We start from the raw sequence: 12,966 nt of genomic DNA on the forward strand, positions 1-12,966 counted from the left end.
CGTCGTCGTTGTCGAAAATGATGACAAAACTTTTCACCGAAAGACAGCGATCATTGGCGCCGGTGTGCAGTAGAAGAAGGACCTGGATTCGAGCCGAGCTCGAAAAAGCCAATGAGCATTTGGCTGCGGGGACTTCGGGGAAGAACTTGGTGGGAAGCTTTGCAGAGCTGCGGCAGAATTGGTAATCCCGGTTAATTCTCTCTCGCAAATTAATTCCCCGATACCGATGGCAGCGGAATCGACTTCGGCAAAGTTCTACCGCTACTCCATTTTGCCTGCAGCACATTTGGTCACCAAAAACAAAAAGGGAAAATGAACTTTCGCAAATGATTAGTACGATAACACGACACGACGAGCTTGCTACTACATATACTTCCTATCTAAAAACAACTAACAAGCGACATTCGATTCGATGCCACCATTTACATCATTTGCCTTCGAGCTACTTCCACGGAATGTCACAAAGTAGCAGCAGCAGCAGCAGCCAGGGGAGTGCTGAGGACATGGCATGGCGCACATTTGGCAAAGGATCGCGCGCCCATAAGCAGGGCTCCCAAGCAACGCCAACTATCTCGTTTCTATCGCCCGAAGCGACCTTCCGTACCTTTACGGCTTTGGCATTCAGAATGTGCCGCACTATTTCTGCTCCACCACTCCTTCCTCCTTCGGTGGGTGTGGGTGGATGAACCTCACCGACCGCAACATTGGCCGCGGCATAGTTGACATAACATATGCCCCGAACTGCCCGAGGAGGTACAAACACAGCAGAGAGTGTATGTACATGGTCGTGGCAGCATTGTTACGTTACACACACACACAATGATGATAACAATGTAATGTGTTCTATTTGCGAGCAGCCGGTTGTGAAATGAAGCATTAACTGTGAGACTATGTTGGGGATTTCTGAAGCTGAAGTTTGCGGTGAAGATATCAAGCTTATTAATTGTTGGAGTTAATGTGTTCTGATGATGGTATGGCTTTGATCTTTCATCACGATTTCGATGAATAATGAAAGCTCATTCGTGTAATTGTAAACGTTTCACATTCAATATACACCACTAAATAAATGGATTATATCTTCGAAGATCTGCAAGAACATCCAAGAACCAAGAGTTGTGGTAATGAAATCATTCTGTACTTTTTTTCTCGAAATTAAATTAAATGTCTGATCACAATCGTAATCAGAAAATCACACACACACATACATCTCATACACCAATCATCTGCAACCCCTACAAATGACAGTATCTTTCGCGTTAATAGGCAACCGATCGCGCTCGTTAACCTCCGTGGCCAAAGGTGGTATTTATGAGAAATAAATCTCAATAATTACCCCCCACCAAGGGGATACTGATGATGATGATGATGATGCTGCTGCTGAGTATCGTCGCGCTGTTAACCCACATATGGCCATACGGAACCGGGAATGACTTTCGAGGAGGGTAGGAAAAACTCACACGGAAAAGCGCCCCAAACATGGAAACCGAATGCCTCTCTTTTGCCTCTCTCTGCACACTCTCTGCTACTTCTGCAAATCATTCCGTAGAGTATCATGGCCGCTTTTGAGAATTGTTTTTCCGAATCCGAAACAACAACACGGGAGCTTTCAATTGGAGCTGGTAGCTTCTCCGTTTCCCATCATTGACTTTGGTCGACTTGCGTCATAATGCTCGTACCAGAGGCGTGCTACCACGGCTGATCTTCCCTTGCTTCTTCTTTCGTTCAGCTGTCTGCGTTCGTTTGCATCGTTTGCGTCGTTGTTGTGTGTGAAAACCATTCGTTAGAAGCGTCTTCTTCTCCAAGTCGAGACCAAGTCATAAAGCGCGAGCAATGCGCCCCGAAGGTGCCGGTCCCTTGTGAGGTCGTACTTCCAAAAAACCTCAAAGTCTGGTGCTGCTGGCGCACCAGCCACTGGGGAACAGATTCCGGTCACCGCAGCATTGGCCACCATGCAAATGAAACGCAAATTCCAACCAAATTGTTCAAACGCTGTACAGCTCAGGATGAGCTGACCTCGAAAAACACATGCTGAGCCTCGGGGAATCCGGGTAAAAAGGAGAGCATGAGGAACCAGCAAGTCAGAAGATACGCTTTGACAGCATTGGCACAACACGAAACACGAAACACGAAACACGGGACCACAATTTCGTCGCAAAACCACTTGTTTCTTACTTCCACGCAGCATATGGGCGCAGTGTGCGTGCGTGCGTGCGTGCGTTGCGGTTCCGTCCTCCGTCCCCGAAAACTCATTTTCAACTTTTTGCATTTTTCGATGACCCCCACCGGCACCGAGGAGTCACCGCCGAGTCGTGGCTCGCTTTTGTGAAATCACAGACACACACACACATCGCTAAGAACATGTGCTAACTGATGATAATCCCAAGCAGCAGCACCAGCAGCAGCAACCACTTGAGAAAGAGGATAAGAAGCAGCCGAAAAAGGGGAGCACAAGAAACCCGGAGTGTGGTCTCTTCTCACGCAAACGGTGGTGATGCAGGAAGGACAGAAGGAAGGCAGAGGGCACCGGTAACATAACCGTAACCGCAGCGGCAGCATCCATGCCGCGGCTCATATCACAGCCATATGGTGCACGTTACAAGCAATTTTCGTTCGTTCGTTCGTACGCCCGGTTGGTGTGCCGTAAATTGGCCGTAAACTCGCCGGCGAACGCTGGCAGCCATGGCAGGAGAAGTTAATATTTTAAATGATTCGGAAATAATTGATGGCAATGGAAGCTGCATCTTTATCCGAATATGCTTGCGTTCTGCGGAGAAGACAGAGATGTCTGGTCTGGCATAGTTAACTGAGAATGATCTGAGAAGATGAAAAATGTTATTCGTTGCGTTGAAAATGATGGATAGTATTTGACAATTGGCAACCATTACCATTTCGCTGCAGCCCATTCGCATCATCAACACTCATCTGCTTGGCGAGGACCGGTCTAAACAGATCACGACGTGGTAACGTCATCAATTTGATCTCCAAAAAGCCTCAGAAAGAGTTAATTCTAATCTTCTGCCCGGCACCAACACCTTCATCTCGTTTTCATGAAACTAAAGAAACGCTACGACGTTTGCACCAAACCAGACGACGCTGCTCGATGAAGCGCACTAACATCGATGAAGCAGACCAGAACGCAGAGCAGACACAATATTCGGAGCATCAACCAGCACCAGCAGCAGCAGGACAGGACTGCCGGAACCGAAAACATTATTGTAAAATTTTACCGCATTGCGGTTGTCTGTGTGTGTGTGTGTGTGTGATGGCGATGGCCGGATGGAAAATCCGGAAAAGCGTACCCCCTGGAACGCACTTTCCCGTCGCGCGATCTTCTCTTATCTTGCTGCTAGGACAGGATGCGTTATCGACAGGAGTGAGTGAGAGAGAGAGTGCAAGAGCGTGAGTGAACGAGAAGAGAGGGCATGCGGTCGTTTCTATCATCCGCAAAAAGGATCCCCTCCACTTTTGCACCCCCTGGGGTGGGGAGTTTTCATTTCGAATTCCCCTAGCGACGACCTCGCCGTCGTGTTCGTTGTTGGCGCTGTCGTCATACCACATTATTGTGCGTGCCCTCCTCGCGTTTCCTCCTTCCATTCTTCCGCATTTCCTCTTCTTCTTCTCCTCACCTCCAAAAAAACCTATTAATCTTCGCTCATTTGCTGGCTGTCAATCAATGTGGTTTTGCTTTAGAGAGAGAGAGAGAGAGAGAGAAGGAAGCAGAAGCGTTCGGCTCTTCTTTGCTATCAATCCGCGAATGAAAATGCTGTGTCGAAATGCTGTGACGTTAGTGTGTGCAAGGGGTCCAGCGGCCAGAAGCACGTCCCCGCCGCACACTCGCACGTCTCGCTCGTTCGATAGCTCATTCCGGTGAAGGAAAATGTCCGGAATGTCCGGAAGAGGAACGAAGACAATGGCCACTCACTGTGTTGAAAAGTTTTCGCTCCCTCCCTCCCTCCCTCCCTCCTATAGCGCCACATTGAGCTGGCCAATTAGGATGCTAGAAGCGGCACCCGGAAGGCATCCGAGACTCGAGGGATCGTGGAGCGAGATAGATAGGTTGACGCGACACGCGCGTTCTCGTTGTTTGTGTGTGTGTGTCCTCAGCGGTCGCAAATGGAGCCGATGGCGATGGTCGAAGTTTTGTCAGATCACTTCACATAAAGGTCAATCTAGAGAATGGACAAGCTACACCACAGGAGATAGGGAGGACACGACACAGGGGGGACTGCTGCTAAGTGGTGGACAGCTTATGAAAATTCGGTTCCGGTCCGCGTGTCCATCAGTAGCAGCTCGGCGGCAGGGAAATTGTTTCTTTCGTTTCTTTCTGATGTCGACCGCTTGGTCGCCCCGAATTGAAATGATCATCAATATGCAAATGCGATGGATGCGCATAAGCTGGAGCTGGTGCTGGACCTGGTCTCTCTTCCCCTTCGCCAGTCCAGTGGCAAAAAAAAGGATGGCCATTTTGGTGCAAGATTCACAAATTACCGTCCTCTCGACAGAAAACGTCCCGAAGTCCGGAGGGCCTTTAAAGCCGATCACGACGCGATTCAGACCCGGGGCCAGAACGTCCGGACCAGGAGGAGAATTGACACTCGGAATCATGGCCCATGGGACGGCTGCCTGAAACTGAACGCAGAATCTCGTCCTACCGATAGGTTCTACCGGATTATGGAAATGAGCGGTAGAGAGAGAGAAAGAAAGAGAGAGAGCACTCCCCGGAGTCACGTAGGACCCGTGCTCCACGAAGCGATCTGATGAGCATTTGATGGAACCGGTTCCGAAGGCCGATTGAACGAATGAAAGAACCACGACGAACTATCCATTTGTAGCATTTTGCAGCAAAATCCATTTTGTGGTCATTTCGGTGTGGGTTGTGGGCACCGTTGGGGGTTGGGGTGGGGGAGGAGAGGATTACGATTGCGGTGAAGCGACCATCAGCGCCATCATCGTCGTCGTCGTCGGAGTTGAAGTAATGAACTTCATAAGAGTTTCGCGGAAAACCTTCCCTCAATATCATGTGAGGACTTGCGGGTCAGTTCTTGTTACAAATTAGGGATAATAGATGCCGGAGGAATACCTGGAAGGAAATCCGCAAACTAAATTCCCTCCCGCTCTGATGTAGGTTCGAAGGTTCATGTTACGACTTCCCCTCCGGGGGGAGCACAGATACATCTCCATGACCTTCAGCAAGATGCTCCACGTGAATCACCCAAGAAAGTCAATGCTGGCACACGTATTGATTCGTAATATTTCCCCCGGGGGTTAACAGTAGAAGTCAACGAAGCGAGAACTAGAAAAGGACCAGAAACTAGCGCCTCATCGTTCTCCGGGACTTCTTCCTCTCAAAACCCACCGAAAAGGGACTTCCAATGGGAGTCGATTTGCGGGGTGCGGATGTGGGAGTGGAAAATAGATTTCAGATCATTATCACGGTCAGTGGAGGATAGCGGATAGCCCCGGGGGCGACGCCATACCACGCCGGATTCGAACCCTCCGCTACAAATAGAACTTCATTTCGTGAACCTCTCTGGTGCTATCCGTCACAGGCGGTTGCTCGCTGTGTGTGTGTGTGTGCCGTTCTGAGCCGTTTCGCTTTGAAGGATTTCAAGGAGCAGCTTCAAGAGCAAACACTGTGTTCGACCAGCTGTCATCGTCACATGGTCGAAGACATGGTTGGTCGGGATGGGTTTTTGGGATGATGTGGAAAGAATGCCACTTCTGCTTCTGCCGGAGAGAGATGACAATTCAACGGATTTCGAAAAGGGACACTTTGCTACGCTTTTCGCGTGAGAAAAGCCAATCCAATATTGATTGACTCGCTGCTGTGTGGCACTTCGATCGCTCTGGTCACAAAATGGGACACCTGCTGACGTTCTCTTGGTGAGTTCCCCATTCGACGTTATAACGCTAACGTGTGTGTAACGACGACATTCTCTTGAACAATTCATGCAGCTACTCCCCTTTTTAGCAATTCAGAATTCAGCTGCTCTAGCTGATATCAATATAGCCAAGATATTGGCCAAATTATCATGCCCTAGATTTCGGTGTATTTTCAGCTCTTGAAAGGAAATTTGGATGTCATTGACTTGTCTGGGGGGATGATTCGATTGCTGGGGAATTTCCACTCACCGTACGCGGTACTAGCATCGCAACCAAAACGCCCTACTAGCTGCCAAACGGATGATGATATTATACCAAGATGCACAGCTAAAGCTTAACGAGCGAATGTGTTCCACGACATGTTGAACAATTTGTTGCCAATAGGTGCATAAATTGCTTCACCGAATCGCTCTCTCTGTGTCGCTTTCCATCTGCTCTGGGCTGAACCATGACGATGGTTTCAAGATTTCGTCAAGAGAACCTGTGAGCAACTTCCCAGCAAGAGTTCAAGAGTATCCTTTAAAGCATTTCATCTCTTGATGGCTGGTTGGCTGGCTGGCTGGCATGGTCTGCTCTTTCTCCACGAAAGCACCAAAGCCAAGAAGCCTGGGCATTCGGGGGCAATAGCTACAGCGCCAGGCGCCAGTGCTGCAGAATACGGAGCTGGTAAATTGAATTCAAGAGCAAGATGGAAATTTATGTCACGCGGGTTCACTTGAACCAGGGGCAGGGCAACGGCGAGCAACGGTAGCAGTGGCACCAGGCCAACCATCCCGCACCGCAAGTACCGCAACATCGTGAAAGGATTTCTTTACTCGTGTCTTTTCTCCCCGGGTAACACATGCGTTGGCAATCGATCGGCACGACATGTGGTGCGCTACGTAGAGCATGTATAGCACTGCGGCGCTATTCGCCATTTACTCTCTGTCTCCTTCTCTCTCTCTCTATCGCTCGCTCGCTCGCTAGGTCACATGTTAGCATAAAAGATTTTGCAGCCGAGATTGCCGGAACCTAAAGCCCTGCCCTGCAATGCCCCCTCCCTGATATCCATCGCCTTCACTACCGCTCACTCTTCTTGTGCTCCGCTTCTTAACATCTTGCCATCATCTTCGGACGACGACGACGACGACGATGGTAAACGACGTCTTGCGCTTCCGCAAGTCCGCAGTAGGATCGAACATCTTTGGGCATCCCCTACTACCGGCTCCACCAGTACTTTCACAACGCTGTCAGCACTTTCCATTGTGTCAGACCAGAGCCGCAGGAGAGGGCTGACGATGGCTCTAAGGAGACACTACGTCTCTCCGGACTCCCCATGAGCAGCAGCATGAATGCTTTGCATGAAGAATCGCCAAACCCAAAGGTAGAGTGGCTCGGCGCACCAGCACCAGCATCAGAATCCCGGGGCAAATGTCTCCGCATAACGGCAGCAGAGAAGCCACCTTTCAGCAAGTGTGTGTGTGTGCTGCGGCTGCTGCTGCTGGTGATTCGTGCATAACGATGCAATCACGGCCTTGACGGTCTTGCACCCGAAAGGACCGCAAAAGTACGTCCCTTCAGCGTCCCAAGATCAAAGAAGGGCAAAGAACAGCTCTCTACCTACACCGGCCGCCCGGACAGGATATTTAATAAAACAGTTCTATTTGTTTCTGATAATGAATTATTGCCTCTCGGCCAACAACCGGAACCGGATATCTAGACGATCCATAGGTGAACCAATGGAGGTGTCGGAGGTCCTGTGGATGAAGTGCTCACAACACGCTTAAGATGTCAGAACACTCCAAATACCCGGTGAAAGCATACCGTCTGAGCACTGCTCGTGCTCATGTTCCAAGGAATCCTAGTTCCTGGAATGCGTTCCACAGTGACCGCAACCACCTTCAACTCACTCCACTCATCAACACGCTTCAGAAGGGCCTCTTATTGGTCTTTGTTACTAATGACATCACCTTCCCGTACGTACCTGTCAGTATTACGGTGAGAAGTCTTATGAGCTGCATTTGAAGATTCATTGTGGTATTCCTGTGAACGAGAGAGAGAAAAAGAAGAAGAAGAAGAAGAAGAGATGTTTAAGATACCTGTCATTAGCTAATGATCATAACTCTTGTTCGCTCAAAGAGTTGCTTTAATTACAGGGCGCCGGTGTTACCGTTCTTTCTTTTTTTGCGGTCCACTCCAACAGCTACCAACAGCCACAGCTAATCGTTTCGAGTAAACGAGTTGTTGTTGGGTTTTTTTGTCCCGCTGTACTCCCAAAAAGCCATCCTCAAATCGATTTCGGTTCCCTTAAAGACGCTATTAAGGTTTCTGGCGAAGCACCGCTCTCGTGCTTCGCTTTGCCTCGTGAATCGAACAATCGATACGTTTGAAACGCGAACCGCCACTCGTATTCCCATCCAGACACTGGGTTTTTGATCCTACGGCTCGTGGGTTACGTGGGAAACCTGCCAGTAGCGACATTACGATTGATCTCAATAGCGGGAACGGGAGACGGCCGTCCTTCAAACGCGTCTCGCGACAACGAGCGCGTATACCGGAGACACTTGAAATCGGAGATCCCTCGGAGACCAAAACGCGTGCCGAACAAAATCCCTAATGGAGGCGGCGACCTCTTCACAGACAAACATCATCAGCAGCAGCAGCAGCAGCAGCAGCAGCAGCAGTGCCCGGTATACGATAGGAGCTTAGCACAATCAGCAGCACGATGCCACACGCACAAACACGACAAGACGGTGGTACTAATTGTGGGTTTCATCTCTGCAGATAGACGGATCCTCCGGATAGTTCCAAGGATCGGTTCCAAGGCTTCGGAATGGCACGTGCGCCACGAGGATACCGAAGCATCCATTCCAGCATCGGCCAAGGATTAGACGATTGATGCGTGCGTTTGCATCAAGGCAAGCAGACGCTGTATAGCCGGGGGAAGCAAGGAGGAGGAGATGACAGCAGGATAAACTAGGCCACACAGGGATATGAAGACACCACATGTCGTCGTCGTCGTCGTCGCTGTCTGGACGTATTTGCAGCAACTTTCACTCATGTCATCAGCAAGCGAAGCACATTGATGATGCGCCATTCCCGTCGTAGCACAGAGCCCAGCCCAGGACAACACCAACAACACCGACGTCCATGTTATGCTGGAAGGCCTCATGATGTTGTAGCGATGGAGACATAATTAAAATTAATTCATCAGCAGCACCAGCAGCTTCGTAGATTTAACGCTTCCATTTACTGTACTACTGCTCCGTGGTACATGTGATAGTAGCAGTACTACTAATGATGGCTTTATTGCCGAGGAAGAGCGTTGTAAGAAGCCGCCAGCCGCGTTCGACGGTCGTATGAATCGAAGATGATGTCCCCCCCGGAGCATGATGTGTAGCCCAATTAAGTCGGACCGACGCTGTCGGACTGACGTGCCATCGCATAGGCAGCGATGGATTATTGAGGCGAAAACCCACCCCACAAGAAAGGTCCAAGAAGAGACGTTCTTGAAGACCGATTCTCCATTTTCCTCGCATTGTTTCCTCGCACAAGAAAAGGGGGCGCAATCCGTGGCGTGCGATTCGCTTCGGTATCGTCAATCATGCTGCAGCATAACTGATAACATTAAACGCTCGTCTCTCGCCGCTATGCTGCGTGCTGAGGCTCATTGAACCTTGGAGTCTACCGTCTACCGATACCGCGGGGCCTCGTAGTTGGTTCTCGGGAAACCACCACCACACGCGTGTGTGTGTATTTGTTGAATTCATTTAAACACGCAACCCCCCACCAAACCAACATAATTTGCTCAACTGCCTCCGGTTCCGGTATTCCGATTTTTCTGCTGTTCTGCTCGAACGAGGTTCGTTCCTGGTCCGGAATTTCCTGACAACATAATACACACGCTTTGCGGCTAGCGTCTACTATTTGCGATTTGCCTGACATAATATTATTGTAACAGGATATAATACACCAAATTCCCCCCGGCCAGCTCGTGGGTAAAATTGGGTTTCGCATGCTATCCCGCTGGCCAGGAGCAGCATCTTTTTTGCATTTTTCGGGGTTTCAACTTCCCTTCTATCTGATGATTCTGGAAGTTGCTCCGAGGGTGCTAGCGTTACCTCGATGGCTCGTGGTGTTCGTGGGAGGCTTATATTATTCACTTCCACTCGCCCCCGGGGCTGTTACTGTTACTGTTGCCGTTGTTGTTGTTGTTTCTGTTGTTGCTGTTTGGTGTGTTTGGCGGCCGCTGGCTACACCACGATACCACGGTACGCAACGCACGTCCCGCTCGGCGGGGTGTATTCGTTCTTCTACTTTCACCTCCACGAGGGGACAACGCAAGAAAACACATAACAGAAACTGGCGCGCTGTTCATCGCGATGTACCGCAAGCCCTCCCCGAAGCAGAAGGAGCTAAAAAAAGGAACAACTCGCGCGAACACCACGGAGGGTCGCGCGCCCTGCCGCAAGCCATTTATGCTGGTGCTTGATTGCCCCCGGGTGTAAAGAAGCGAACAAAACAATAAAAAAGAACGCGAACGAAAACGAACGAAGGGAAAAATAGATGCTGGCAGGCTGCCTGGCTGGCTGCCTGGATGGCTGATGTGTTTAAGTGATGCTTTAGATTGATAAGAATTATATCTAATTTGTAAGAATGCTTTTTTATAGACTCGTAGGACACCGGTAGGCCCCGGGGGCACCTGCAAGGATCACTTCCTTGGGTTTTTCACAGCCACTTGAACCTTGTAGGAGGACGCGCGAGGGAAGGGCAAGGGCCGGCGACATCGAGAAGAAGGGAGGCTTCTCGAGGCTACGGAATTGCCCAAAATTATTTTTGATAAATTTATCCCCCCATTACCATCTACCTTCCATCTCCTCGCGCAGTAACGAGGGAAGGGGATGGGATGAAGAAAAAAAACGACCACCCCCTCGAGGAAAATTGTCTTCGGAAACCGGAAAGGTGGAATTTGAATTCCCGAAAATGGCAAAGGACGACGACGACGACGACAACGAAATATACTCGGTTCATCGTCCGTCGGATGGCGGCTCTGGTGAGTAATGGCTGGTGTGAATGTGTTGTGTAAATTGTGCTCATTACTGATCATCAATCATTTTCAAGAGAGTTGGAAGTAACAGCACAACAGCACAGCAGTTGATAAACTCGCCGTATTGTTGTGTGTGTGTGTGTGTGTGTGTGTTTTTGTTTTTTGACATCTCTTATCCTCTTACTTACCTATCTAAAAATTCGATGTTTACAACCGGAAGAAGCAATATTGGCTACAAGTAATATCCTGTAATATCTAGAGAACACACACACACACACACGGCGCACACACACTCCTTCTCTTCGATTCCTCCGCTTCACCTCCACTCCACTTGCTCACTCACTGCTCGGCCACCTAATGGCCTCGATAATGATCGACACTTTGATTAGAATGAACGTGATCTCATGCTTTTTCGCTTAGTAAGCACACACACACACGCACACCGGCACAACACTGCACACTACTTCCGGAAGCACACGACAGCAATACGCGCGACGCGAATAGTTTTGCAAAAAGGGAGGAAAAACAAAACCCGATCTCTACGTTGATCCTCTCGTTCGTTATCCGTTATCCTGCAGATGGGGCTGCAGAGCGCTTAAGGACACCACCGTACGCCACCGAACCACGGCACGGTGCTCCACGGGAGCAAATGGACAACACGGCTTGAGGAGGCGACACCGAACGCGAACGATGACGCACCGACCACCGCGTCCTGCATATCCTTTCCGATTTCCGTTGGCCTGCTAGATAGGCCGATCAAACGCACGCACTGTAACACTCGGACACGCGCGCACACACACACACACGCTAGGCCGTTATCCTTATCTTCTTCTCCTCAACACTTCGATCTCGGATGCTCGATATCCTTGTTCCGTTCTTCACTTGCTTGCTTCACTGCTTCACAACATTGCAGGCAGAAGGGGAGAAAGATAAGAAGAAGAAAATTAATAAAAACCGAAACGAACACACACACACGTACACACACGGATGCGAGGGACAGCGAGTTGACGGTGAAAAGCGTGGAAAATTCGGACAAATAAATCGTTCCACACCGAACCACTGCCCAGCTGTCAAACGCAGAACGCAGCCGCTCCTGAGACAGGCCGGCTACTACGACTAGGAGATGATTGGGGAGGGGGGTAGGCAACAACACACACACACGCACACACGACCACACGATAGCAGAGTATATCCTCTCACAGAGTAGTAGCAGGCGCGGTGCACGAAGGGACCTGCGGCCTCCTTGGATGATGGAAGCTGTGAACGCACGTACGACGCACACGCAACGCACATCGCGACCACCCCGACCACCGACTACCACCACCACCACAACTGAGGTGCCTGGCAAGCCGGAGAGTGGAAAAATCCTGACCCCTACCAGTACACTTTTCCTAGTCCCCCTATCGCGAAGGCGAAGACACATGTGCATGTCCTTCCACCGGGGAACGTAAAGGATGGACGTCGCTCTCGCACACAGGCACGCACACCAACACTACGACAACCCAATGGGGCAGGTTTTCACTCGCCAGAACAGTTCGTCCATCGTCGTCCTCGTCGTCCTCGTCGTCCTCGTCGTCGTCGTCGTCGTCCTTGTGTGCGCTCTCTGGCAATAGATTTTCCGATCTCGTGGAAAACCCGAAACCGAGCCGGAGAGAGAGAGAGCGAGAGACCGAAAGACCGAGAGCGGTATCGTCCCGATGCGGACTGGGATGCTGCGATGCCCTACTGCCCTCTGCAACCCCTCGCTGCTGCTGCTGCTACTGCTGCTACCGCCTCACCAGGGATGTCCCCCGTGACGTGCGCACACGCACAACGTTCGTCCACTGCACTACTTGAATTTTCCGATTTTCACGCACGGAAAGCACGCGCACACAAATGGGGAGTGAGTGAGATGTGTGCTGGTGTTGTCGTTGACAACGTCTGCTAGGGGACCTCTAGAGGACGTGTTAACCGAGAAGGGGCGATGGTTGAAGAGAAGACACTTTGATATCCTTGAAATCCTTGCCATTTGGAGAGACACACACACACGGCACCACTGCCAGCACCGGTTTCTTATC

The 12,966-nt window shown here is 50.3% G+C and overlaps 1 protein-coding gene across 3 annotated transcripts in view; it reads right to left on the reverse strand.

Moving 5' to 3' along the window:
• LOC125956059 (nephrin) overlaps nt 1-11,342 on the reverse strand; it is a 60,530-nt gene extending 49,188 nt beyond the window's left edge. For all 3 annotated transcript variants that reach the window (XM_049687541.1, XM_049687540.1, XM_049687542.1), the window contains exons 1-2: nt 11,098-11,342; nt 7,847-7,905 (exon numbers count right to left, since the gene is read on the reverse strand). In XM_049687541.1, coding sequence (XP_049543498.1) covers nt 7,847-7,895 — 49 coding nt within the window. In that variant the 5' untranslated portion in view covers nt 7,896-7,905; nt 11,098-11,342. The remainder of the gene's footprint in view (nt 1-7,846; nt 7,906-11,097) is intronic.
• Between the last annotated feature and the right edge of the window lie 1,624 nt (nt 11,343-12,966).

This window comes from Anopheles darlingi, chromosome 3, assembly GCF_943734745.1.
Source record: "Anopheles darlingi chromosome 3, idAnoDarlMG_H_01, whole genome shotgun sequence".
NCBI classification, from domain to species: Eukaryota; Metazoa; Arthropoda; class Insecta; order Diptera; family Culicidae; genus Anopheles; species Anopheles darlingi.